Source organism: Ornithorhynchus anatinus, chromosome X5 (genome assembly GCF_004115215.2).
Source record: "Ornithorhynchus anatinus isolate Pmale09 chromosome X5, mOrnAna1.pri.v4, whole genome shotgun sequence".
Lineage (NCBI taxonomy): Eukaryota > Metazoa > Chordata > Mammalia > Monotremata > Ornithorhynchidae > Ornithorhynchus > Ornithorhynchus anatinus.
The window spans coordinates 36,646,171-36,673,945 of NC_041753.1; the positions used below are offsets into that span (position 1 = coordinate 36,646,171).

At 45.9% G+C, this 27,775-nt stretch overlaps 2 protein-coding genes across 4 annotated transcripts in view; both read right to left on the reverse strand.

The window, feature by feature from the left end:
* Positions 1–13,165, reverse strand: part of CAAP1 (caspase activity and apoptosis inhibitor 1) — a 56,696-nt gene extending 43,531 nt beyond the window's left edge. The window contains exons 1-4 of one of the 2 annotated variants that reach the window (XM_029055809.2): positions 12,908–13,165; positions 11,513–11,707; positions 10,932–11,016; positions 9,211–9,286 (exon numbers count right to left, since the gene is read on the reverse strand). In XM_029055809.2, coding sequence (XP_028911642.1) covers positions 9,211–9,286; positions 10,932–11,016; positions 11,513–11,707; positions 12,908–13,078 — 527 coding nt within the window. In that variant the 5' untranslated portion in view covers positions 13,079–13,165. The remainder of the gene's footprint in view (positions 1–9,210; positions 9,287–10,931; positions 11,017–11,512; positions 11,708–12,907) is intronic. The other variant, XM_029055808.2, reaches the window with a different exon arrangement.
* Positions 13,166–16,534: 3,369 nt separating this feature from the next.
* PLAA (phospholipase A2 activating protein) overlaps positions 16,535–27,775 on the reverse strand; it is a 36,392-nt gene continuing 25,151 nt past the window's right edge. For both annotated transcript variants that reach the window (XM_029055268.2, XM_029055267.2), the window contains 4 exons: positions 23,697–23,768; positions 21,988–22,089; positions 20,541–20,705; positions 16,535–18,174 (listed from right to left, as the gene is read on the reverse strand). In XM_029055268.2, the coding sequence (XP_028911101.1) occupies positions 17,609–18,174; positions 20,541–20,705; positions 21,988–22,089; positions 23,697–23,768 (905 nt within the window). In that variant the 3' untranslated portion in view covers positions 16,535–17,608. The remainder of the gene's footprint in view (positions 18,175–20,540; positions 20,706–21,987; positions 22,090–23,696; positions 23,769–27,775) is intronic.

Consider the following 27,775-nt stretch of genomic DNA (forward strand, 5'->3'; position numbering starts at 1 on the left):
TACATTTCATTATCAACACATCCTCTCCTGAAGAATCAGTTAGCACTGTAGGCTGATTGTGTCCCAGGCCACATACAACCCTCCTAAGAAAGGGGGTGGGGGGAGAGAAAGCCCCACTCAGCACTCAGGATGATGGGCTGGTCTCAGGCTGAAGAGGACGATGCTAACCTCCTCAACACACGGTCCTCCCTCCCTCTGCCCCCTAGACTAGTCAATTTGGGACTTCTGCGCTGCTTGAGAAGCAGTATGGCCTAGTGGAAAGAACACGGGCCCGGGAGGGAGTCAGAGGATTTGAGTTCTCATCCTGGCTCTGCCACCTGTCTGCTGTGTGGCCATGGGGAGACCTCCGCTCTCTTGATCCCATCCATCTCTCCAAAAGCATCTCTCTTCCCACTCTCAATGATCAGGTCACCGCTCTCAACTCCACCCTCTCTACTCATCTCGACTCTCTCGCCGCCCCTTTCCCTCCACTGCTCTCGCTCCACTAACCCACAGCCCTGGGCCACTGCCTCTGTCCGCCTCCTACACTCCTATGCTCGAGCTGCCGAGCGCTGCTGGTGAAAGTCCAAGCACCAAGCTGACCTCATACATTTCAAATTTATCCTTTGCTGCCTTAACTCTGCCCTCTCCTCCGACAGGCAAAACTTCTTCTCCTCCCTCGACACCCATGCCCGTCACCCCCGCCAATTATTCCCAACCTTTAACTCTCTCCTTAGGCCCCCTGTTCCTCCCCCTCCCCCATCCCTCACCCCCAATGATCTAGCCACCTACTTCATCACAAAAATTAACACAATCAGGTCTGAGCTCCCCAAAGTCACCCCTCCTCCCCCAACCCTCTCCCCTACTTTCCCATCCTTCCCTGCAGCATCCTCAGAGGAGATCTCCTCCCTCCTCGCAAGCGCCACCCCCTCCATCTGTGCCTCGGACCCCATTCCCGCTCACCTTATAAAAACCATCGCCCCTGCCCTCCTCCCCTCCTTCACTTCTATCTTTAACCACTCACTCTCCAATGGCTTCTTCCCCTCTGCCTTCAAACATGCCCATGTCTCCCCCATCCTAAAAAAACCCTCTCTCAACTCCACTTCCACTTATCGCCCTATCTCCCTACTACCCTTCCTTTCCAAGATCCTAGAACGAGTCGTCTATGCTCGCTGCTTAGAATTCCTTAACTCCCATTCTCTCCTGGACCCCTTCCAATCTGGCTTCTGTCCCCTCCACTCTACCGAGACTCCTCTCTCTAAGGTCAACCATGACCTCCTTCTTGCCAAATCCAATGGCTCCTACTCCATTCTAATCCTCCTTGACCTCTCAGCTGCCTTTGACACTGTCGACCAACCCCTTCTCCTCCACACCTTATCTCACCTTGGCTTCACGGACTCCGTCCTCTCCTGGTTCTCCTCTTCTCTCTCTGGCCGGTCATTCTCGGTCTCCTTCGCGGGCTCCTCCTCCCCCTCCCATCCTCAAACTGTTGGAGTTCCTCAAGGGTCAGTTCTTGGCCCTCTTCTGTTCTCCATTTACACTCCCTCCCTCGGTGAACTCATTCGCTCTCACGGCTTCAACTATCATCTCTATGCAGATGACACACAAATCTACATCTCTCCCCCTCCCTTCAGGCTCGCATCTCCTCCTGCCTCCAGGATGTCTCCACCTGGATGTCTGCCCGCCACCTAAAATTCAACATGACCAAAACTGAGCTTCTCATCTTCCCTCCCAAGCCCGGTCCTCTCCCTGACTTCCCTATCACCGTGGATGGTACGACCATCCTTCCAGTCTCTCAGGCCCGCAACCTCGGTGTCATCTTTGACTCGGCTCTCTTGTTCACCCCACACATCCAATCCATTACCAAAACCTGCCGGTCTCACCTTTATAATATCGCCAAGATCCACCCTTTCCTCTCCACCCAAACGGCTACCTTACTGCTACAGGCTCTCGTTATATCCCGGCTAGACTACTGTGTCAGCCTTCTCTCTGACCTCCCTTCCTCCTCTCTCTCCCCACTCCAGTCTATTCTTCACTCCACTGCCCGGCTCATCTTCCTGCAGAAACGATCTGGGCATGTCACTCCCCTTCTTAAAAACCTCCAGTGGTTGCGTATCAACCTCCGCACCAAACAAAAACGTCTCACTCTAGGCTTCAAGGCTCTCCATCACCTTGCCCCTTCCTACCTCTCCTCCCTTCTCTCTTTCTACTGCTCACCCTGCACGCTCCACTCCTCTGCTGCCCACCTCCTCACCGTCCCCCGTTCTCGCCTATTCCGCCGACGACCCCTGGGCCACGTCCTCCCACGGTCCTGGAATGTCCTCCCTGCTCACCTCCACCAAACTAATTCTCTTCCCCTCTTCAAAACCCTACTTAAAGTTCTCTTCCCCTCTTCAAAACCCTACTTAAAGCTCACCTCCTCCAAGAGGCCTTCCCAGACTGAGCTCCCCCCTTTTTCCCTCTGCTCCCTCTACCCCCTGCTTCACCTCTCCACAGCTAAACCCTCTTCTCCCCCTTCTCTCTGCTCCTCCCCCTCTCCCATCCCCTCCCCTCAGCACTGTACTCATCCGCTCAACTGTATATATCTTCATTACCCTATTTATTTTGTTAATGAGATGTACATCACCCTGATTCTATTTGCTATTGTTTTAATGAGATGTTCTTCCCCTTGATTCTATTTATTGCCATTGCTCTTGTCTGTCTCCCCCGAATAGACTGTAAGCCCGTCAAAGGGCAGGGACTTTATCTGTTACCGATTTGTACATTCCAAGCGCTTAGTACAGTGCTCTGCACATAGTAAGCGCTCAATGAATACTATTGAATGAAGTCACTTCACTTCTCTGTGCCTCATTTCCCTCAGTGGCAAAATGGGGATTCAATACCTGTTCTCCCTCCTACTCAGACTGTGAGCATGAGGGACCTGATTATCCTGTATCTACCCCAGAGCTTAGTGCATTAAAATGACTGTTTTGTCACATCAGTCAAGATGTAAATTGGTACCAGCCATTTTGTACATACTGTCAGGATTGAGAGAGATTACATAAAGAATAAAAATGCAAATGCTCTGAGGAAATCATCAGGTTATTGGTTTTTGCAATAAATATATATTAAACTATATGTATGTATAAATCTCTTATAATCACTTATTTACTCATATTAATGTCCATCTCCCCCACTCGACTGTAAGCTCCTTTTGGGCAGGGAACTTGCCTGGTAATTCCATTGCACTGTACTCTCCCAAGTGGTTAGTACAGTGCTCTGCACATAGTAGGTAAGCAATCATCAGCATGAATAGAATGATTGATATTGGCGCTTGACAGGGGACAGGGCCACTGTCCATTTTAAAACAAGACCAATGGCCATCCTAACCAGGGCCCTGGAGTTAGGCCACACATTGCCCTGCCAAGGGAGAAGACTCACCCACAATGTATGAGGCTAATGGGTGGGGCTTCCCCCCAGCACTTATGTCCATTTTCATAATTTATGTTAATGTCTCCCTCCCCCTCTAGACTGTAAACTCCTCGTGAGCAAGGAACACTGTTGCACTGTATCTAAGTGCTTAGTACAGTGCTCTGTACACAGTAAGTGCTCAATAAATATCACTGATTCATTCACTGATAAGGTTATTGCCTAAAAGGAAGACTTACCCCAATAAGGAAAAGAGCAGGAAAACAGTTCAGGGGCAGGAATGGGGGGGGGGGGGGGAATGTGGACAGAAAGAACAGACAGGTGTCTCAGAGTAGCTGTCATACAATACATCAGGCAGCCAGCCCAAGTATTAATATTTCGAGTCTTAGTACAGCTATTTTGTAGCCATTGTAATAATAATCGTGGTATCTGTTAAGCGCTTTCTATGGTCCAGGCACTGGGATTCCTAGTCTGCCTCCTCTCTGGGACAACACTGCCAAATTTCATGGTGTGGCTCAGCCACGTCATTCACTTAATTTGAATATGTCGAGCCAATTTGACAACCTAAGATGACTGCAAATTTTCCCATAAATCCCAAGCTCTAAAAGCTTTCCAAACGTTTAGCAGCTCACAAATACCAAAAAATTGCTTCAATTTGCTCATCTGCTTGTGTCACTTATGACTGCCAAGTTCTCTACATCGATTTATCAAAATTCAGTATTTTTATAAATTGGAGGTACTTTATATACAATCCTTTTCAAAGTAAATCACTGCCTCATTCCTGGTGGAGTTGCTAAATGAACAGTATTGATTGATGAGGTCCTACTGGGTGCAGAGCACTGTACTAAGCACTTGGGAGGGTATGATACAATAGATCTGTTAGACACAATCCCTGCCTTCAAAGGGCTTACAGTGGGGGGGGGGGGCAAGTATTAAATTACAGGTAGGATGTACATATCCTTCTACTCCACTATCTCCCCTAGCTGTAATTTATTTTAATGTCCGACTCCCCCGTAGACTCCAAGATCCTTGTGGGCAAGGTTCATGTCTACCAACTCTACTGTACTTTCCCAAGCACTTAGTACAGTGCTTTCAACACAGCAAGTGCTCAATAAACGCTAGGGTTTGATTGAAAAGGGGAAAATGTACCAGTTAGTGCTTAAGTAATGTGGCACACACACTGAATATGCACCTAAGTAATGGTGTATATAAAGTATCTACATAAGTGGTAATGGAGGTTAAGTGTACTTCTGTGGTTCAGAAGTGCTCAAGTGGCAGCTACGGGGATAAAAACTACAGAGATTAGAAATTAATCTCCCAGAGGAAATAGGATTTTAGGAGGGTTATGAGATGGGAAGAGCTGTGGACTGTCAGATACGAAGTGGGAAAAAGCGAGCCTGAGGTAGGCGGCAAAAGAGACGAAGACAAGGCCCAGTGAGAGTAGGCCAGCTGGGGGGGAATGAAGAATGAGAGGGGGAAAAGAAAGTGGATAAGTAAGAGAGAGCGTGTTTGAGTGCCTTAAACCCACTGGAAGTTTCTGCTATATTTGGTCAGGAATGGGCAACCGTTTGTGGTGTCTGAGGAGTGGGCAGACCTAAGCAAAATGATGTTTTAAAAAAATCATTCAGGCAGCATTGTGAAATCTGGACTGGAGGCAGGGAAGTTCATTCATTCATTCGATCGCATTTCTTGAGCGCTTACTGTGTGCAAAGCACTGTACTAAGCACTTATCACTGAGGAGACTGGGGTCAAACTGAATGAGGAGCCCTGAGCTTCATTTCATAGTTGCAAATTGGGCCTCCCACCACAAGGCCCTTGGAATACTGCTTTCACTCTACAGTCTGGAAATTCCAGTACCATTTTTGTGCCAAAGAAAGGAAATGTGAAGACTATTCCATCTCCAGAGTAGAGGTACCATGGCACTTGCCTACGTTCAGAATCCAGGCAAAATGAGACGGTGGCAAAACTGGCAGACTCATGGAATCTTGTGCTCCCACACAGCGTATAAATGGAGAGCCTATGGGCTCTGACTTCCTCCCTGCCCTTCTGGGCAAGAGGGCAGCTATGGGCGGCCAGGCCGGCCCACCCCACTCCTCGGAATCAGATGGGGCCCGACGGGAAGCTCCACCTCTGGTCTGGTCCCTCACTCGGTAGGCCACAGGAAGACTGGGCAGTCTGCCTTAGTCTTAACCAGGGAGAGGCCAGAGAAAGACTAGGAAGGCTGCTCAATGTGGTGGGGGCCAGATCTGGAACCAGATCCCCAAGGGTCTGAGGAAGCCCGCCAGGCCTCAGCTGTACAGTCGGAAAAGGGCTTTAATGTGGCAGTCAGGTTGGTTTGGCATCTCCTGATCTCCACCTCTTTGTCTCAGTGCTGGTCGCAACTGTTGGATCTTCATCACTGTCTGGGTCACTGTTGTGTGTTTTTCTGTCTTTAAGTCTACGTGCAACTCTCTGCCCAATGCACCAGAAACCTTGCCCCAAATCTGCCTCTGCCCTCAAAATGAGTTCTGCATCAAGTAGGTTTTTTTTTCCACCCCAGATTATACCTTTATTCTTCCTCCTGCTCCCACTATTTGGGGAAGGCTGGCTACACACTCATACCCAACTGTGTATATTGTGTGTATGCACATATATATGTAACACTCTCCCTAGTCATTCACTTATTTCTCAACCCATCTTTCCCTCCACTTTTTTTTTTTCTTAAAAGGCATTGGTTAAGAACTTACTAGTGCCAGGCACTGTATTACGTGCTGGGCACTTACTATTTTAGTTGTATTTTCCTCCTTTTTCTCCTTCCTCTAAATAAATCGTGTCTGTAAGTCTTCCTCTGTTGAGACTGGATATTCCTTACACTCTAACAGAGTTTTTTGGAGGGTTAACTTCAGTTCAAGACCAGAAGCTGCATGTGTTTGTGTACGGTGGCTGCTGGACCCATGCATGCTCGGGACACAACACACGCATGCTGCTCAGAGACCATGTTCTGAGAAGGAGCGTGGCCTAAACCTCAGAGTCGGGGACCTGGGTTCTAATCCTGGCTCTGTCTGTATCAGCCTTCTCTCTGATCTCCCTTCCTCCTCTCTCGCCCCGCTCCAGTCTATTCTTCACTCCGCTGCCTGGCTCATCTTCCTGCAGAAATGCTCTGGGCATGTCACTCCCCTTCTTAAAAACCTCCAGTGGTTGCCTATCAACCTCCGCTCAAAACAGAAACTCCTCACTCTAGGCTTCAAGGCTCTCCATCACCTTGCCCCTTCCTACCTCTCCTCCCTTCTCTCTTTCTACTGCCCGCTCCGCTCCTCTGCCGCCCACCTCCTCACCGTCCCTCAGTCTTGCCTATCCCGCCGTCGACCCCTGGGCCACGTCCTCCCGCGGTCCTGGAATGCCCTCCCTCCTCACCTCCGACAATCTAATTCTCTTCCCCTCTTCAAAACCCTACTTAAAGCTCACCTCCTCCAAGAGGCCTTCCCAGACTGAGCTCCCCCCTTTTTCCCTCTGCTCCCTCTACCCCCCCTTCACCTCGGCCACTTGTCAGCTGTGTGACTTTGGGCAAGTCACTTCACTTCTCGGTGCCTCAGTTCCCTAATCTGTAAAATGGGGATGAAGACTGTGAGCCCCACGTGGGACAACCTCATTCCCCTGTGTCTACCCCAGCGCTTAGAACAGTGCTCGGCACATAGTAAGCGCTTAACAAATACCACCATTATTATTATTATTAAACCCTCTTCTCCCCGCTTTCCCTCTCCTCCTCCCCCTCCCATCTCACCCCCTCAGCACTGTACTCGTCTGCTCAACTGTATATATCTTCATCACCCTATTTTGTTTAATGAGATGTACATCACCCTGATTCTATTTATTTGCCATTGTTTTTATGAGATGTTCTTCCCCTTGACTCTACTTATTGCCATTGTTCTTGTCTGCCTGTCTCCCCCGATTAGACTGTAAGCCCGTCAAAGGGCAGGGACTGTCTCTATCTGTTGCCGATTTGTACATTCCAAGTGCTTAGTACAGTGCTCAGCACATAGTAAGCGCTCAATAAGTACTAATGAATGAATGAATCTTGGGCAAATCACAACTTTCTGTGCCTCAGTTTCCTCACCGGTAAAATACGGAACACCTATTCTCTCTCCTCCTTAGACAGGGAGCCCCTTGTGGGACAAGGACTGTGTCTCGTCCAATTGTATACCCCAGCACTTAGCACACAGTAAGCACTTACCAAATACCACAATTATTATTATTCTGATAAAACTAGGAACTATCCCAAAGTGAGAGTGCTTTAAGAAAAAACTGGCATTAAAATTCAATGGCACTAACAACACGGAAAAGTACGGAAAGAGAATATTACAACAGGGGATCAATGTAATTCAGAGCTTCCTATATTCAGTGGATGTAATTCAGAACTTCCTATATTCAGTGGATGGACACTATCTTTTATAGAGAAGATAGGCTTAAAAAAAAACATAGCTTCATACAACTGAGTTGGAGTCGAATAAGAAGCTATGCAGTAAAACAGTCCTAAATAATTTAGATGATTGCATTCTCGTCACTGTTAAATATTGACCTAAATCATAGGGTTGTTTTCTAATGTATTTTTCAGAATAGCAGAGCTAAGGATTACAAGTGCTTAAAACATTCCAGTCCCCTTGAATTCTAGAACCTGTACATCTTCACTGCATGTTAAAATTTTCTATTATTCAGTAGCTAAAAAATAATTTTAAAGATGTACTGTAAGCACTTAAAGGATGAGGCGCTTTAAAACAAAACGTGGCCTAACTGTACTTGATAGATGAAGAACCATCCTACTTTTCCTTTAATTTTTTTATGAGCAAGATTCCCCAAAGGTAAACACGGAATACTTGTGACTGATGATATTCGGGCGGCCTTATTTTTTTTTTTTCCTGCACTGGGCTGGTTTGGAGAAGTGTGCCAACATGCAGATGAAAGGCTGAGCTGCCCTAGGTGATGCATGGCATGAACCAAGTCAAGTCAGCCAGTGCCGGGGTTTTTTTTTGGTTGGTTTTTGGGGGGGGGGGACGACAGCGGGGACAGCCCTACTCTATCAACCGTCAGCAGCTATGTGTTCACACAGTGAATTCAAGTCTTCCAAAGGGGCACCCCAAAACCCCAGAAGGCTCTGTTAAGGTGAGATGGGTGGTGGGGACTTCCGTTGGCTGGATCCAGAAGTGATAACGGTGGGAGGAGAAAGGCGAGGCTGAAAGGGTTTTCAGAGTTCAGGAAGAAGGTGGCCCGTGAGCCAGGAATGACGCAGGCTACGATATGGTGCCCACTTCTCGGGGGACGACGATGAGGGCAATGATTCCCACAGCTTTCTGAGCTGGACTCGCAGGCTTGCCTATCCCAAGTCTCTCTGACAAGCCCCGGCAGTTGGCAACCAGAGATGAAGAGCCACGAAACTGTGGCTTCTCGCCTGTTGGTCTCTTCGAAGCCTGGCCCCTGCTGAAATGTCTGTTCCCATTTCGCCCCTGTGCTCACAATGAAAAATCAGTCCCTCTGTCTTAAACTGGTCTACAGGTTACCAATCCTGGCTCTGAAAGTTCAGAGAAAGAGGTATTTAAGGCAGATATTCAGGCGCTGCTCCAACAGGGCGTGAATTTAGCTGGTAGGCATCTGCAACCAACAGGCTGAATTCAGCTGGAGCGCGCTGAGCTCACCAGTCCTAAACCAACAGGACTAAATGATCCAAGCTCAAAAAAACATTAAACAGTAGAATGGTACAAACCTACCTTATTGTAGAAGGAAAGCCTTTAAATGTTCATGGAAACATATTCAAAACAAAGCATTTCAAAATTACAGGCTATTTTTACTTACTGACTGATTGATTCAGATGTTAACTTGAAGCCATCCTCTGCCTCGTCATCTGTATCGGAATCAATCCAATTCTCACCTGCAGAACGAAAATGAATTTATATGAGCGTAGGCTTTGAAAATGTCTATCAACTGCATTTACTGAGCGCTTACTGTGTGCAGAGCACTGTACTAAGCACTTGAGAGAGTATAATATAGCAGAGTTGGTAGACACGTTCCCTGCCCACGAGTACTTTGTTGATTTTCTTTCAAATAGTTGTCACTGCCCTGAAAAAGATCAAAGTTCACTGTAAACACCACCACCATCCTCCCTGTCTCACAAGCCGTTACCACGGCATCGTCTTCGACGGCTCCCTCATTCAAAATGCACGTGCAATCTGTCACCTGTCGGTTTTACCTCCACAGCGTCTCTGGAATCATCCTTTCCTCCCCATCCAAACTGCTACCATGCTGATCCAAGCACTCATAATCTGCTTCGACTACTCCGTCGGTCTCCTCGCTGATCTCCCTGGCTCCTGTTTCTCCCCACTCCGGTGCTTACTTCATTCATTCAATCGTATTTATTGGGCCCTTACTGTATGCAGTCCACTGTACTAAGTGCTTGGGAGAGTACAATCCAACAATAAACAGACACTGCCATTAGGACAAGGGGCCTTACTCTGTTACCCTAAATTGCTCTGCTTTCAACAATTACTGATTCACCTCTGTTGCTTTATGAAATCTGTCTGGCACAAAAACTTCTCAATTAACCCAGTCAATTTTAAATTGCATTTGACTTCTAAGACCCTCAAGCTCATTCTTTTTGGATCCATTTGCTCGTCATTCATATGGTATTATTACTCAATCATTCAATGTCCTTCAGAGGTACATGCATTGGGTGTGAAACAAAAAAACTGATAACTAACAGAACTGCTTAACTGGCATCTTTTTCCCCAAGACATAGTTTCCAATCAGCAGGAACCAACTCTTCCAAGTCTATTGTATTAGGGCATTTGTTAAGCGCTTATCTGCCAAGTTCTGCACTAATAATGATGATGGTGGTGTTTGTTAGCGCTTCCTATGCGCCAAGTACTGTTCTGGGCACTGGGGCAGATACAAGGTAATGAGGTGGTCCCACGAGGGGCTCACAGTCTTAATATCCATTTTACAGATTAGGTAACCGAGGCACAGAGAAGTTAAGTGACTTGCCCAAAGTCACACAGCTGCTAAGCGGCAGAGACGGGATTGGAACCCACAACCCCCAGCTCCCAAACCCAGGCTCTTTCCACTAAGTCACGCTGCTTCTCATAAGCACTGGGGTAGATACAAAATAATCAGGGTGGACACAGTCCCTGGCCCACATAGGGCTCACAGTCTAAGGGGGAGGAAGAACAGAGATTGGATCATCGATTCACAAATGAGGAAACTGCGGCCCAGAGAAGTGAAGTGACAGGCCCAAGGTCACACAACGGGCACGTGGCAGAGCCGGGATTAGAACCCAGGTCCTCTGACTCCCAAGCCCATGCTCTTCCCATTAGACCACACTGCTTCTCATGTACTCTTGTACTCTCCCATATAACCCTAAAAGCAGAACAATGAATGTGAAATATAGTGTTCCCTGAATACAGTGCCCTGCACACAGTAGGCATGCGATAAGTACCTGTGATTGATTCGCTCTGAATAAAGGAAGGAATCAAGTTTTGAGGATCAAGTATCAAAATGGAGAAAAGATACCCAATTCTTACCCTCAAGAATCTTCGAGAGTTTCTTCTCTGATAGAAGTTCTAACTGTTCTAGGCAGAGCTTTTTTATTTCTTCTATTGAACAATTCTAAAGAAAATGACAGATACAGTTCATATATTTGGGAAAATTCTCACTGAGGCAGAATGCAGGTCACAAAAAAATCTGGCTAAGATGGTTGTAAGCCTTTCTGTTAACAGGGGAAAAGTTTTTAGCCTGAGGGGAAAATCAGAAGGGCCTTCTCAAGGAGACAAAAAGGCAAGCAGACCTTCATTTACTATCAGAATAAAGTGGCTCAAGAGTACATTTAAGATATATTGAACCATCAAGAGGTATCTAACGAAAAGCCCATTCACCATAAGCTAAATCTATTTCAATATTCTCCCCTCCCCTCCCCCTTCCTCCCTCCATTCCCCTTCTCCAACTAGTCTGACAGACTGTGAAAGGTTTATTCACTCCACATGCAACGACAGACTTTACCAACGCATAGATTTGGGTCTACTCACTCTCTTGTACTCTCCTAAGTACAATACAGTAAGCACTCTATAAATATCACTGACTGATCGATTGCTAGATACTGTGGTACCTTTAACACATCAGGGAGCATCTTCTGTAGTTTCCTCTCTCCTATGACACAAAAACACTGCTGGAGCATTTCTTTTTTATCAGATATGTAGAAGGAAACTGGTTTCAATGACACTGTGAGGTCCAGTCCACCTTCTTCTATTTCACTGGGCTGCTCCACTTCTTTCTCCGTGGTTGACAAAGAAAACTTCATATCCTAAAATGAAAGACATTGAAATTTACTGGAAAAGATCTGTTTTCCAAACCAAAACGGAGAAATCAGGCAAGCCTCACTGCCTCCCTGTCAGAACCGGCCCTAAGAACTGTTCGAATTCTGGGGAATTGATCAGTATCGATTGCTGAGGACTTACTGGGTGCAGAGCACCGCTCTAAGGCCTGAGAAGAGTACATTATAAGAGTGGGCAGACACGTTCCCTGCCTACAAAGAGCTCAGGACACTATGCGGCAGAAACGTGGGGAAGGCTGGACTCAGATGCAGCTTGCCTCAACAGCGTGAAGCTGGAAAATCTCCTCCTTTAGTTACATCCTTGCCTGAAACTGTTGTCCTTGTCTGGTTGTTTTTATCATTTCAAACTTGTCTTATGTACCTAGGTTGGAAGTTCCCTCTAGATAGAACGCGGGCCTGGGAGTCAGAAGATCCCGGGTTCTAATCCCGACTCTGCCACTTGCTTGCTGTGTGACCTTGGGTAAATCACTTCACTTCTGTGTGCCTCAGTCCCCTCATCTGTAAAACGGAGATGAAGATTGGGAGCCCAATATGGGGCAGGCAGCGTGTCCAACTCAATTACCTCGTATCTACCCCAGCGCTTAAGACAGTGCCTGCCACACGGTAAGCGCCTAGCAAGTACCACAATTATTATCATTACTGAGCTCGCTGTGGGCAGGGAACGTGTCTACCAATTCTGTTGCCCTGTACTCTCCCAAGTACGGTGCCCCGCACAGAGTAAGTTGCCCCGCACATAGTAAGAGCTCAATAAATACCACTGATTAACTGATTGGTTGAACAGGAGGAGGAAGTTTTGGGGGGAGGGGAGGGGTAGAGAGGCAAGGAAGCAGGGTGGGAAAAGAGGGAAGAAAGAAGGCAGGAGGAGGGGAAGGCAGCAGCATGGCTTAATGGATAGAGCACGGGCCTGGGAGTCGGAAGGTCGTGGGTTCTAATCCCGCCTCCGCCACTTGTCTGCCGCATGATCTTGGGTAAGTCACTTCACTACACCTCAGTTCCCTCATCCGGAAAATGTTGATCGAGACTGTGAGCCCCACGTGGGACGGGGACCGTGTCCGACCCGAACTGCTCGGATCCACCCCCAGCGCTCGGTACAGCGCCCGGCACAGAGTAATCGCTTAACAAATCCCATCGTTATTATTAAATTGGGGGGGGGGGGGGGCTTGTCCTCACCGGTTTCTGGGGCGACGCGGAGGCCGAGGAGGAGTCCATGCTTCTCCGCTTCCTCCGTTCTCCGCTGGCCGAAGACGCGATGGCGGCCATTGGGAACGTTGGGCTGGCGGCGGCCGGGTCCGAACTGGCCCGTTTGCGCCGCTTCTCGCGAGAGGACTTCTTCCCGGTCATGCCCCTGCCGCGCCGACCGGCCGCTGCGGAGCGGACTCGTCCACGGGCGGCCGAGAGGGCGAGCAGCGAAAAGACCCAGATCGGCCCCCGGCGGCCGACTGTGACATCACGTCCGCTCCGGCCCGCCGCCTCCACCGCCCCCCACTTCCGGCCACCAGTGACGTCATCCCCTCACCGCCCCTTTTTCAAATCCAAATAAAATAGAACGGTGCTAGGCACATAGTAAGCGCTTAACAAATACCAATATTATTATGATTATGATTATTTCACAGGCGAGAGAACCAAGCACCAGAGAAGCCAAGTGACTTGCCCAGCATCACACAGCGCAACAGTGACGGGACGGGATGAGAACGTAGACCCTTCCGATTCCCAGGCCCCTGTTCTACCGTTCGTTCGTTCGTTCATTCACTGTCTTGACTGAGTGCTTACTGTGGGCAGAGCACTGTGCTGAGCACTTGGAGAGTTCGATGCAATCCCTGCCCAGCGCCTTCCCGTCACTGATGACCCACGCTCCAAAACCTTGTCTCCCCGCATCTCCACTCCCGCCGCCGATGAGGAGGCGGAGGACTGTTCACTAGGCCATGCTGCTTCTCTACCTCTAAGCGACTTTCTCACGCTTGGGCCCATATTTCGAACTTTAAAAATCCCCTTGCTTTCTTTTCCCAGTCACTGGCGACCAGGTTTTCGGTGTCGCGAGAAGGGAGAGAGACCAAAGGCCATGGCTTCACCGTGGGACGTGGAGTCGGGGACTCCGGAGGGTGACGGGGTGAGAAAACAATAATAATGATAATAATCGTTAAGTGCTTTACTATGGGCAAGCGCTGTTCCAATCGCTGGGGTAGATACAGGTGCATCACGTCAGACACTGTCCCTGTCCCACAGTCTACATAAGAGGCGAACGGGTATCAACTCCCCATTTTACAGATGAAGGAACGTCGTCCTGGCCAGGAGCCCCGGGAACGGGGTTTGGGTGAAGCAGAGATTCCCCCAAGATTTCAGGGATGGGGAGAGCAGGACGGGAAGCTCATTGCGGGCAGGGAACGTGTCGGTTCATTGTCATACTATACTCTCCCAAGCGCTTAGTATAGTGCTCTGCACACAGTAAGCGCTCAATAAATAGGGCTGAATGTATGAAAGAATGATTAGGTGCTCCGACTCCCAGGCCTGGGCCACTGCGGTTCCCCTAAATTAAAGATTAAGAAAGGAAGGTAGAGACTGAGGCTAATACAGGCGCCGGGGTGCTTTCACCAATGCCCTTGATAGATAAGACCACACATACAAGAAATGGCGCGCTAGAATGTCTGCCTTTGACTGCCTCAGGTTCCTCATCTGTAAAATGGGGATGAAATTCCCGTTCACCCTTCCCTTTAGACTGAGCCCCATAGGGGACAGGGACTGGACAGGTACTCTGATATGATTCTATGACGACGACGTTGTGCCAAGCATGATACTAAGCACTAGGGTAGACAGAAGACGATCAGGTGGGCCAATGATCGAAAGGTTTCCTGGTGTTTTGCACTCAGAGCTCTCAATAAATACCGTCGATGGATTGTACACTCACAAGTGCTTGGCACTCAAGAAATACCAACGATGGGTTAATACTTTTGGCTCCCCCACCCCCACCCCTGTTGTTGAGAATGAGGAGAACGTTTTTAAAATCGCTTTCACTTGGGCAAACTGATCATGAACTCATCTCTGAGCCACTCGGCTTTAAAAGTATGTAACGAACATTGTTCCTTTTTGAAGATGCTGCTTCTGGGTAGTGAAATCCTCCGCATGAATACAGGTATGGCTGGGTTCCTCCTCTAGAACTGTGGGCAGGGTATGTGTTTTCCAACTCCACTATATAGTTAGTTGGTAGAACGTGTCTACTGACTCTCCCAAGCGCTTAGCACAGGGCTCTGCACACAGCAAGCGCTCAACAAATACCCTAGATTGAGTCCATGCGGGTAATTGAAGCTTTGGTCCTCTCTCCCATGTTTATAAGCTTTCCTCGGGTACGTCACCAGATCCGGGTACTTGATCATTTTTAAGGGCTGACTGTGGAAGTTAGTTGCTCAAAAGCTGGAACTGAACTGACTAGACCGTAAGCTCCTTGAGCGTAGGGATCAGGTCTACGAACTCTATCGCACTCTCCCAAGCGCTTAGAACAGTGTTTTGTGCAGTCAGTGCTCAACAAATACCATCAATTGACTGATTACAGCCATGCTTTCACATTTTGGCTGGTTTTCTATGCTTGGAACCACGCCACTCAATGGTGGAAGGCACGTTCCGAACCATACGGTAAGCTCCTTGTGGCAAGCATCGCGTACCCTTCCATCATACTCTCCCAAGTGTTCTGGGAGAGTGCTCTGTGCAAGGTAGACACTCAAATACTATTACTCTTAATAGTGATTACTGAATGATGTGATTGATGGATGGTACCCATTTGCCTGCACACAGATACAGAAATAGCCTCTTTTCAAAGAGTAGGGGAAACAGCGTGGCAAAGTGGCAGAGCCCCAGTTTAGGAGCTGGAGGACCCAGGTTTGAGTCCGAGCTGTGCCGCTAACCTGCCATACGACCTTGGGTGAGTCACTTAACTTTTCTGTACCTCAGTTTCCACATCTGTAAAATGGGGATAATAATACCTGCCTTCTTTCCCTACCTCACAGGGTTGTTGTGAGGGCTGAAATGAACTAATGTGAGAACACTTTAGGAATAAAAGCACTATAGAAAACTAAGGTATTACTGAGAAGCAGTGTGGCCTGGTGGATAGACCATTCGCTTGGGTGTCAGAAGGATCTGGGTTCCAATCCTGCCTTTGCCGTTTGTCTGCTGTGTGACCTTGGGTAAGTCACAACTTCTCTGTGCCTCAGTTACCTCACCTGTAAATGGAGATTTAAGACCGTGAACCCCATGTGGGACATGAACTGGGTCCAACCTGATTAGCTTGCATCTATCTTAGGGCTTAATACAGTGCCTGACACACAGTAAGCGCTTAACAAATACCATTAAAAAAAAAAGGTAGAAGGAAAAACACCGAGTAATTTGACGGGAACGTGCCGTGCAAGTCATTCCGATAAGTAACGTACTTCTGTTTATTTCTTATGGCTGCAGGGTGGGAGAGCCTGCAATACAATAGTATCAGTACTGTTTATCTGCTATTGTTTTGCAGGCTCTCACAGTACAATAGCTGATAAACACTATTAATACACCAGTGAAGTGTTTACCCTGTGCGAGCACTGGGCAGTAACTAGCTGTGACCCCCTAGCTCCCAAGATGCTGAAAATTTAAGAAACAAGAGGTGAGAAGGCACCAGCGACAGACATGTGAAGCAATCAATACACTAAAACGTACACAGAAAAAACATTCAAGCAGGAGGGCAGTGTGGCTAAAGGCCTGAAGAAAGAAGACAGGTAGTAAAGTCCCAGATCATCTCTGCTGGCAAAAGCACATCCATTTCCAAGACTTGTATAACAGTATTATGGCACTTTATTTATATTTTTGAAAAGTTTGAGATCATTAATGGAAACTTTTATTTTTGCATATTACATAGGCTAACAATATAGCAGTGCAAAGCACATGTAAATCGTCTTACACTTAATGCTAACAGTAGACATTTTGTATAGCAGTGTATTAAGATGTAACTGTTAATTTGAACACTTTCAGCATTTGCTTGTAATTACGTTTGAATATGCTTCCATTAGAAAAAGTAACAAATGTGTGTTTCCGTAGTAAACATCTTTTGGGACTCTTGATGCTTGCCATAAACTGCCAAATTTTGCTTAGTAAAAATAAACGTGGAATCTGAATTTACTAACTTAAGGGCCAAAATTGAAAAGAAAAAAATGGAGGTAGCCCAAATAATGAACTGCAGATAAACTCCTGGAACACTGGACTCAAATCATCAATTCTAAACTCAGGGCTGTTGAACTGATGTGCACTGTGGTATATTCACTTAGCCTATTTTTTTCTTTGGGGGGGTTGGTGGTGTTTTTTAAAATCTGGAAAAAAAATAATAAACCTCAGAGAGATATTACTTACAAGACTACTAAAAGTGACAAAGAAGAATTCAACAAACATTATTCCTCACAAGACCTTGAGTTGGATCAGTAATGTTATTTTGAGAAACTAATACAACCGAACTTAAAGTGCATTGAAATTATGGTGTGTTAACAACAATCACACTTTCATGCTATATTAATGACAAAAGCAAGTTAATTTATATCAGGAACTTTAACTCTAGAAATCAGTGCTTTCAACTCTTCAATAAGGAAAGTGCTTTTTACACATATAGTCCAAAAAATGTTCATCACACTGGCTTGTTTTTATGCACTTGAAATTCTTTCAGCTCTATTTTTCAGGAAAGTATCACACAGTTTACAATCAGTGCAAAAACATTTTATTTTTTGTCCCTATTCAACAAGCTTATCGAGTTGATATTTCTTCCACGGTACTCTGTCAACTCTATTTAGTCAGGCAAAATATGGAGGAAAAAAGCACTACTCAAGGCATAACCGTAGAATCTCATGTGGTACAAACAACAGCTCACAGCAACTTAAGGACAAGCCTACAACATTCACTCACTTTAGCTGGCTCTGATACTGAGGCGTATCTTTTTATTTGAGAATCTACCCCTAAGGACCTGGCTAATTCCACAGCATTCAAATCATCGCTGATGAGAGTCCCAAGAGCCACGAGAAGTCTAAAAGTGGCTTCAAGGTCATTTACAACTTCCATAAGTGTGCTGATTCCTGATAAACACTGAGCTTTACCTTCAATGTTATAGGTTTTATATAAAAAGACAGAGTAGTTAAGCGTCAGCGTTGCTAGGGCAATATGGATGTTCTTACTACTGCCTGATTTTAACTCTATCGCTTGCGATACTATTGATTCCCTCTGTGACATCAAGAGCCTCTGGCCTGCCTGGTTGATAAAACAATTGCAAAGAGTCCGGAGTGCAAGCAGCTGGTTTGCAGGCTTTCCTTTAGGGTTTAGAAATTTGAGGAGATGAATGCTGAATTGTTCACCTTCCTTTTCACTGCAGAAACTCTCATTTACACTGGGATTTTTGATTGACAACCGAAGAATGTCCAGAGCTGGAAATACGATATCTAGATTTCAAAGAAATAAACATATTTACACACACACACAAAAAGAAAAAATTAACTGAATCTTAGTCACTGATTCTCACGGAAACACATCCCATTTTTCACATACCGGAAACACGGGGCTAACACTAATGGAGGCAACAGAGAGAATACTTTCAAAGAGAGTAATCAAAATAAGTAATTGAATAAGCGTACGTACAAAAGTGCCCAGGATGGGGAGAAATAAGTCAGTACCCTAAACGTTCCTGTTCTGTGGAGATGATCACTAAGCCAAACCTCCTAGGTCACTGGGGAACAGTGAGGGTGGATCCCCTCTGGGCGGGCAAAAGACATGCCGCCTAGAGCTGAAGCCAGATGGCCTTCAGATACAGCAGATCCCACTCTCTCAGGCTCCGGCTCAAAACGGTGTGCTTAGCGATAGCTGACGGGGGAGATGCACTTGCCAAGGAAGCACACTTCGGCGTGCGCTGTTCTAAGACTGGCGCACAAGCAGATGAGTAAGTTTGGGCTACCAGAACAGATCTGTGGCCCTTCAAAATTTGGCGGTCACCAGCAGTGGCTTAAGCGAGCATGCCCTGCAGGACTCCATCATCTCATTTTAAGTGGGGGAAAAGCAAGAGATACAAATTAAGGGATCTGCCAAAGTCAAAGGGAATGAGGGATTGAACACACATGGAATGTGTCTCATGACTTGGTACAGTATCTTACACTAAACCAGTCTTATAATTCAGTCCAGTTCTTTCCCTTACAGTCCAGAAATAATTCTGCAGTTAGAAACCTGCTGAGCCAAAGAATAAACAGCACTAAGAAGCTTGCTATCCCAGGAGTACATGACAAGATCAACAAATGGGTTCACTTGGGTTTATTCGGCACTTGTCCCCCAACTTGGGACCTGACCTATTACCAGTCGCCAAGCCCACTGCTCAGGGAAGGGAGACGTTTGCCCTGAGCATCTCTGACCCCATTCTGGCAACACCAAAGCCATCAGAAGTGACAGCAGCAAGGGGAGGCAGCAGCAGGGGAGGGGAAATTGCAGGAGAGCAGGGAACAGCTTCGTGCTTTGACCCCCTCGGTGGGAGCAGGGAGTAAAGACCGGAAGTCTTGGAGGGGAGGCAGAAGGGAGAAGGCCATGGCCCGTCTGGACTCCGGAGTTCCAGGTCCACTAATGACCAAAATTCTAGCCAGTCAATTCACGAAAGCAATCTCAATTTGTTTTGTTACACAAAACCCTTTAAATCCATGGAGATTGATCGATTAGTGGGTTAGCAGAACTCGGCATACAAAAGTTTGCCTTATTAACATGCACTGTGAATATCATGCATATTAAGTAAACTGTTCCTTTTATGCAGTAAGGTGGCAGGTGACTGGGAGGTTGGGAGGGCAAAGGGAGTTGGGCTACCAGAGAATATAAGATGTTTTATTGGAGGTTTTGTTCTTTTGTGTGTGTATGGTTGGGGAGGGAGGGGGGGAGAGGAGAGAGGAGGAGTAGGCAGGACTATCGAGAAAGAATTATGTCCTTCTGGGAGAAGGGCTGAGGGCAAGGGGTAGGATGGAGCAATGGTGAAGGAAAATTTCAAGCTCCTGCCCACCCACCCACATTTCAAAAATGAAATGCTTCACCCATGATAAAGCCCCCCTCTCCACCACTATCAATCATATTTATTGAGCACTTACTGTGTGCAGAATACTGCACAAAGCGCTTGGGAGAGTGCACTAAAACCACATAACGGACTCATTCCCTGCCCACAGTGAGCTTACATTCTAGAGGGAGAGCGATCTCTTAGCTGTCATGGAGGATACTGGTATTCACCACTCCCTCCCCTTGGACACTCATAGCCCTATTACCTACCAGTTTAGGTTGCTCCTAATTCCCATCATGCATACATGAAAAGAACAGAACAGAACTGAGTTGAAGAGGGGCTGGGTAGAGCACCCTTATCATCACAGACTCACGGGGCAAAAAGGGACCTAAAGGGTCACTTTGTTGCAGAGAGGAAGAGAGAGAGAGAGAGAAATCTTTCTTAACTTTCGTATCTGATTACCTGAATTAGTCAGGACCAAGCCGATTTCTGATCATCGAAACTTCGGCCTACTAAACACAGTTATGTTTGGCTACTTCAGACAGAAACATACCCCACAATTTGGCGGTCAAAACAGTTTTGGGGGAGGATTATCTTGACCAAGTCTTGGGCCAGATAATTGGTAGGCCTGGACAACTGGCACCTGATTAACTGGTTTTCCACTACACTTTAAGAATGTTCAACCCCCCGTGTTTCAAATCAGTCCTCCCTTACTCCAAAAGACACCACAAAACGGAGGGTTCTGGGAGACAGCAAAACATACAGTACCACCACAAAAAGAATTTATACCTTCTGGCCAGTTAATAGCCTTCCACAAAATTTGAAGCTGCTGAGGTGTGGGTTTTTCTGCAGAGCTAGCACAAGAAAGAAGCAGCATCTTTTCAAGAATTATCAAGTCACTTTCTGTCAACCTGTGTTCTGCTGCTGCAGTTATATTAAGTTCCTTCAGTTTACCTGTAACATAAAGAGAGAGAGAGAGAGAGAGAAAAAGTGTCAAAGTCATCTTGTGTTATACCATTCAGTTTCACCAAAACAAAGGAAAGAGTACTGTTTCTATTCTGTTCAGTGGCAGCTGTAGTAGCAGTAAATGACATTTTTTGCATATCCACTGAGTGCGACGTACCATACTAATCACTTGGGAAGCACTAAAAAAAAGCGATACTTTTCCTGCCCACAAGGAGCTTACACTTTAACAGGGCAGAGATAGGGACATAAAACATTATCTCCTGAAGAATAACAATAATTATGATATATGGCAAGCGCTTACCATGTGCCGAGCACTGTACCAAGCACGGGGTAGACACAAGGTCAGTTGGGGGGGACACAGCCCAAGCATTACCGTAATCAAAATAACCGAATAAAGGGATATAACATAAATGCCGAATAGAATTAAAAAGAAGTGCATAAATTGTGGGCCGTGGGGTTCATGTGACTCGGGATGCTGGGAACTCATAAGAGAGGGCTTGGTGGAGGTGGGATTTAAGAAGGGCTTTCAATATGGGCAAGGCTGTCATGTCGGATTTCAGAGGGGAGGGTATAAAAGTTTTATGAAATAAAAGTTAGTATTACTGTAAGTAGACCAGACTTTAGCCTAGGCTGTAGACTAAGTTCCCTCTAGACCATAAGCTTGTGATGGGCAGGAAACACTGAGGCTCTCAGCAGGCACTCGATAAGTGATGAACTTAAATTCCCCTTAGTAGAAAAGTCAAACTGAGTAACTTGATAGAATTCAGACCAGAATTCCTAGAGAGGCCAGGCATTTCAAGTTTGATATCAAAGGCCTGGAGGCTCAAGAGATAAATATTACTTACAAGTAGCGGAATGGTTTTATTTTTTGAAATATAGGAATCGTTTTCACGATTAAACAACTTCAAAATGAGATTGAACCCCTGAGGTGATCGGCAGACGAAATGATTTTTAAGATATGTACTCCTAGAGTTTGGGTCTTTATGGAAGCGGCGGCAGCAGCTCCTTGGAAAAGCGAGACCCTCAGGAATCCAGCAAAAAATGATCAGAGCAAGAGCAGTTTTTCTCGTTTGCTGGGCTCTACTTCCTTGGCTCCAGCTCTGGTGCCTGTTTGTTCATTGAGTGTGCACACGTGTGCCCGCATGTGCCCGTTGGGGGAAGGGGAAAGTACATCAGGTGAAGCTGTGGTCTTTGTAAAAGGAGGAAGACTGCAGATTTGAGAGATTCAAAGAGACTTTTTTTATGGTCAGTAAACCACCAACACACTCACCCAATATCTGGACTGGATTCGCGTGGTCAAAAGTAACAGCCTCCTTCTTAGGAAAATAAATATTTACAGTCTTAAATGTAGCTGATCTGTAGGCAGCATTTCCTGCGTCAAAGTCAGAAATATTGAAAGATTAATATTAATCACAAATAGATTTCAAATATCAGATATTTTTAACCTACAGTCTTTTATTTTTGTAATTATAAATTCTCCAAAATGCTCATCATTCTCTTGATAACACAAACCAGACTGATCAAAATTAAATTAACTGTTCAATACAGCTTTTAATCTTGGCAATCCGTTTATTTGGGACATATGAGATAAACTGCCTAACAGCCAGTTCTCCTCTATCTGGGGCGTAGGAAATTACTTAAATAAAAAGAAGGTCCCTGCTATTAAATCATCTTTCCATTTTCAACATATTATCAACCATTCAAAGGGAAAAATTAAAAGACTCCCACATTGCAAAACACATTTACTATTATAAAACTTTTTCAAAGGTGTATGTAAAATGAGGCCAGCTCATTGATTTCTAACTCCACAGGGAACAAAATATGTTGAAAGCCCTGCTTTTAAAAATCAGCCTTTCAGGCAAGTAACTAGGTCAATTAAAATAAAGTGAAATTTGTTTTGAAGCTTTGTATGCACAACACGCACACTAAAACAAAATTTTTATTTTACTGCTACAATAAAAGAAGTATATTTTTCCTATGAAAGCTGGTTTCACTTCCATTTTATACAGGATACTAAAAGAGGGTAAATCTGAGGCTGGAAATGAAATAACAGTATTACTGTAAGACAGGGTAGATTCATTCATTCAATCGTACTTATTGAGCACATTGTGTGCAGAGCACTGTACTAAGCGTTTGGAATGTACAATTCGGCAAGAGAGAGAGAGACAATCCCTGCCCAACAACGGGCTTGCAATAGATCAGACTTTAGCCTAGGCTGCAGACTATAAGTTCCTGCTTGTGGTGGGCAGGAAACATGTCTGCCAACTCTGTTAGACTGTACTCACCCAGGCTTAGCACACAGTAAACGCTCAATAAATACAATTGATTGACAGACCAGAGAGATTGGGGGTGGGGGGCTGGGGGAGGATGGGGGAGCGGAGACTAGAGAGGAGAAATGGGAATCACTAGTGGGACTGGCCCCACTGCAGTGAGTCTAACTCTCCCTCACTTCCCCTTCCTCTCCTCCTACAACAAAATTCCGGATCTACCTCTGCTATCAGACTGGCACAACTCAATGTAACAATCATGATAAAGCAAAGAACATTTTTCCATCCCTCCAGGACTTTTTAGTTCCCAAGGGTTTCAACGGTCAGTTTGAGAAGCATCACTTTATGCGATTCTCCCACCTGACGACATATTGTCGTCACGGAATCAGCAAGACTGTAGCATCGGAGAGGCCAATGGAGGCAATTCGGGTAAGACCCTTAGCTTCCTAGGGCTTCTACGGCTCTGAGAGGAAGCGATGGCTGTTTCTCCTGCTTGTACTCCCCTCTCCACCCTAACACCTGCATCCTCCTCCCACTGCAAGCATCCGGAAGCCACGATCCTCACACCCTAATTGGAAGCAAAGGATACCGCCCCTGCTCTCTAAGGGCCTCCACTCTGTGACATGTCACGGGGCCACCCTCCCAACCCGGAGCCTTAGTACTGTGGGGAAAATGAAAACAGAATGAAAAACGGAGAAGGGACATTAATTACCTGTAAACGGATCAACTCCCCCTGAAGGAGCTCCAAGCCCTGCTGTTGAATCAGGGACATAGCGACCAGCACCTAAAGGGACAGTACAGTGATTAGCCATAAATCTGCAGTTTAGGATTCTTAAACTTTAGGCAACTGCTCCTTCCATTCAGAGAGACCATTTTATTATTTTTTTTAGAATCGTCACTTCAAATAGCACGTGGTAACAATGTTGTCCTCAACTGTCTAGAAATCCTAAAATGGGAGAAGGTCGCCTTATGAAGTGTTAGAAACCTTCCCGATTACAGTCACAAATATAAGCGTTTTCATCTACAAAATCATGAATTGTAAAGTACCGATATGATTAAAGAAAACCAGAGACTAAAAAGCAACAGACACTATACATCATTAAATATGACAAACTCCTTAGTACAAGTAACTGGTTTTCAGATTAGCTACCAAATCAATTTCCAGTATTAGTAAAGGTTTGGAAAACGAAAAGAAGCAGTGCCTTATTATCTAACCAAGATTTAAAGCCTCTTTGCTTGACTTCACAAAAGAAGGGTCATTTTGGAGAGGAATGAGAAAGTTCTTTAGTTGGGAAGAGGAAAAAGAAAAGGTTTCTGGAACAAAGCCCTGTGGAAAAAAATCTTTAGGAATATGTGGATAAGTGTGAATAAGAGAAGGAATGACTCACCCCCACCCAAGAATAAAGTGAAACTACAAAAATGCATTGAAATATACCAGGTTTGCACCTCTTAAAATGACTGCATGTCCCTTCTTTATGAGATCTACAAACTATGCTAAAGATGCTTCTAAAAGGACAATAGTATGTTCTGTAAAGTTCTATAAAATTATGGGCAATATCCTCAGTGGATACTCACTATATATTAATTGAACTTGGTACCTGTATATGGATCTGATCCAAGTAGGAAATCAAATACAGATGAAGAACCTGGAACGTAATGACCACCACCCGGGCAGATTGAAAGCAAAGGGAAAAGTTATCAGTTCAGAGAAATCATAGAGAAGCAGCATGGCTCAGTGGAAAGAGCATGGGCTTTGGAGTCAGAGGTCATGGGTTCGAATCCCGGCTCTGCCACTTGTCAGCTGTGTGACTGTGGGCAAGTCACTTAACTTCTCTGGGCCTCAGTTACCTCATCTGTAAAATGGGGATTAAGACTGTGAGCCCCATGTGGGACAACCTGATTCCCCTGTGTCTACCCCAGTGCTTAGAACAGTGTTCGGCACATAGTAAGCGCTTAACAAATACCAACATTATTATTATTATTATTGCTAAATTTCAGCTTGGTTTAAAATAGGCTTCCACATTCAAATAATAGAAGTATTCACTATCTCCAAAAGGCCTCCATAAATATGAAATTGGCACTAATGTTCTAATGAGACTATCTGGGCTTGGAATTTTTGCCTGATTGTACTACTACAGGTGGTCCAAGTTTTAACCCTTAGCTTGGAGAAGATGAGCTCCTCCCTATGTTCCAACATTATGGAGGCCAGGTGCTCCTCCTGGCCTCCTGAATTCTTATCTCCCTGAGGGTCACTTTTCCAGGCATGGCACCCCTTGGACTCATTAATACTTGAGCAGGTAAGAGAGTGAGTGTGTGTGTGTTTGTGTCAGTCGCGGATGAATGTGTCAGAGTGTGAGGTGCAGAGGGGGAAGGGAAATTTTTTTTTTTAGGAGAACATCAAGACAAACGAACAAGATCACTGCCATTACCTCACCTAACCCATTTGAATCATCCAATCAAATCAACAGCATATACTGGGCACTTACTGTGTGCAGAGGAATGTACTAAGCACTTGGGAGAGTTTAAAAGAGTTAGTACATATGATCCATGACCTGAGGGAGTTACACCAGACAGACACTAAGCTAGATTACAGATAGGAGGAAGAAGGAAAAGAAGAGGAAAAGAAGAAGAGGAAAGGAGCGCATAAGTTACCAGTTAAGCAATGGGGTGTTTAACGTAAATACATAGGTGCTACGGTTGGTTGCTAATTATACATGCTTTGGTGGCATGAAAGTGATCTGGGGGGAAGACACAACTAGGGAGATTCAAAAACACTCGGGGAATGCCACTTGGAGGAAATGTGATTTCAGAAGGGCTTTAAAGATGGGGAAAGTTGTGAACTATCAAATATGAAGGGAGAAGGAGCTCCAGGCATGGAGGGGGGTGGGGGAGAAGAGATATGAGCAAGAAGTCGGTGGTGGTAAAGGCGAGAATGAGAGACAGTACACGAGGAAGCTTCAGAGGAACACAGTGTGTGAGCTAGGCTGCTGTGGGAGGGAGTAGGAAGGAGAGAGAACTGATCGAGGGCCTTCAAGCAAACAGTCAGGAACATTTGCTTGAAGAGGAGAAGAATTAGCAAGTATTTGAAGTACCCGAGGAATGAGGAGACATGTAAAATGACTTTCAAAAATGAACTGGCCAGCAGAGTGCAGTATGGACTGGAGAGGGGAGAGAATGGAGGCAGGAAGATCAGTGAGGAGATTGATATAGTAGTCAAGCCCGGATATGATCAGAATGATAGGCTATTGTTTTTTTTAATGGTATTTAGGCGTTTACCATTTGCCAGGCACTGTACTAAGTGCTGGAGGTAGCTACAAGCTAATCAGGTTGGACAGAGTCCATGTCCCACATGGGGCTCCCAATCTAAATGCCCATTTTACAGATGAGAGAGATGAGGCACAGGGAAGTGACTTGCCCACGGTCACAAAGCATAAAAATGGGGGAGCCAGCATTAGCACCCAGGTCTTTCTGGACTTCCTTTTTGCATAAAACAAAAACTCCTAACCACTAGATTCATAGTGTTCTGGCTATCTCCCTCTTACCTATTCCCGACATTCTCCTGCTACCACCTAGCCTGCACTCTTTGCTCCTCCTATCCAAACCTAACGGTATCTAGAATGTGACCCTCCCATCTCCAAGAGGGCTTCTGAGAGCTCTGAGCATGGGAGTCTGGGGCCACTGGCGTCTGCCTGACCCCTGGCCAAGCTGAGAAGAGCTCTGGTCTTGGAGGCCCTGGAGAAGCAGCGTGGCTCAGTGGAAAGAGCACGGGCTTTGGAGTCAGGGCTCATGAGTTCGAATCCCAGCTCTGCCACTTGTCAGCTGTGTGACTGTGGGCAAGTCACTTAACTTCTCTGTGCCTCAGTTCCCTCATCTGTAAAATGGGGATTAAGACTGTGAGCCCCACGTGGGACAACCTGATTCCCCTGTGTCTACCCCAGCGCTTAGAACAGTGCTCAGCACATAGTAAGCGCTTAACAAATACCAACATTATTATTATTATTATTAGGTTTGGCTGGCATTCACCAACTCCCAAAGGGGCAGGGTTGCTTCCCAATTCCCTGCTACTTCTTCAGGAAGATTCTCTAGGCCAGCTCTGTTCCAGGTACTGTTAATAGAGTAGAGCTCTTCCGAAATTCTCACTCAAAACGTCTTGGTGTGGATCAAAGAAAGGCAGGTGTGTTTTTTAAGAAGGAAAGAACCCCATCTTTGATTCTGATCTGTAATGGATAAATATTTGTAGATACCCAAGGATCTTTCACAGAGATTTTGACGTGGAGACCAAAATCAGCTAGTAGCAAGGTAGAGTAACAATCTATATGCCGGAAGCACAGCTCCAAATCAGGCAGTTTCAAACAACCGATCAAAACTACTATTTTATGGTATTTGTTAAGGGCTTACTATGTGAGCCCTGTACTAAGGACTGGGATAGATGTAAGCTAATGAGGTTGGACAGTCCATGTGCCATATTGGCAGCATGAAGCAGCGTGGCTCAGTGGAAAGAGCCCAGGCTTGGGAGTCAGAGGTCATGGGTTCTAATCCTGGCTCTGCCACTTGTCAGCTGTATGACTTTGGGCAGGTCACTTAATTTCTCTGTGCCTCACTTACCTCATATGTAAAATGGGGATGAAGACTGTGAGCCCCATGAGGGACAACATGATCACCTTGTATCCCCCCAGCACTTAGAACAGTGCTTCGCGCATAGTAAGCACTTAACAAATACCGACATTATTATCATATTGGGGTGCAAAGTCTTAATCCCCCATTTTACAGGAGTTTAGTGACTTGCCCAAG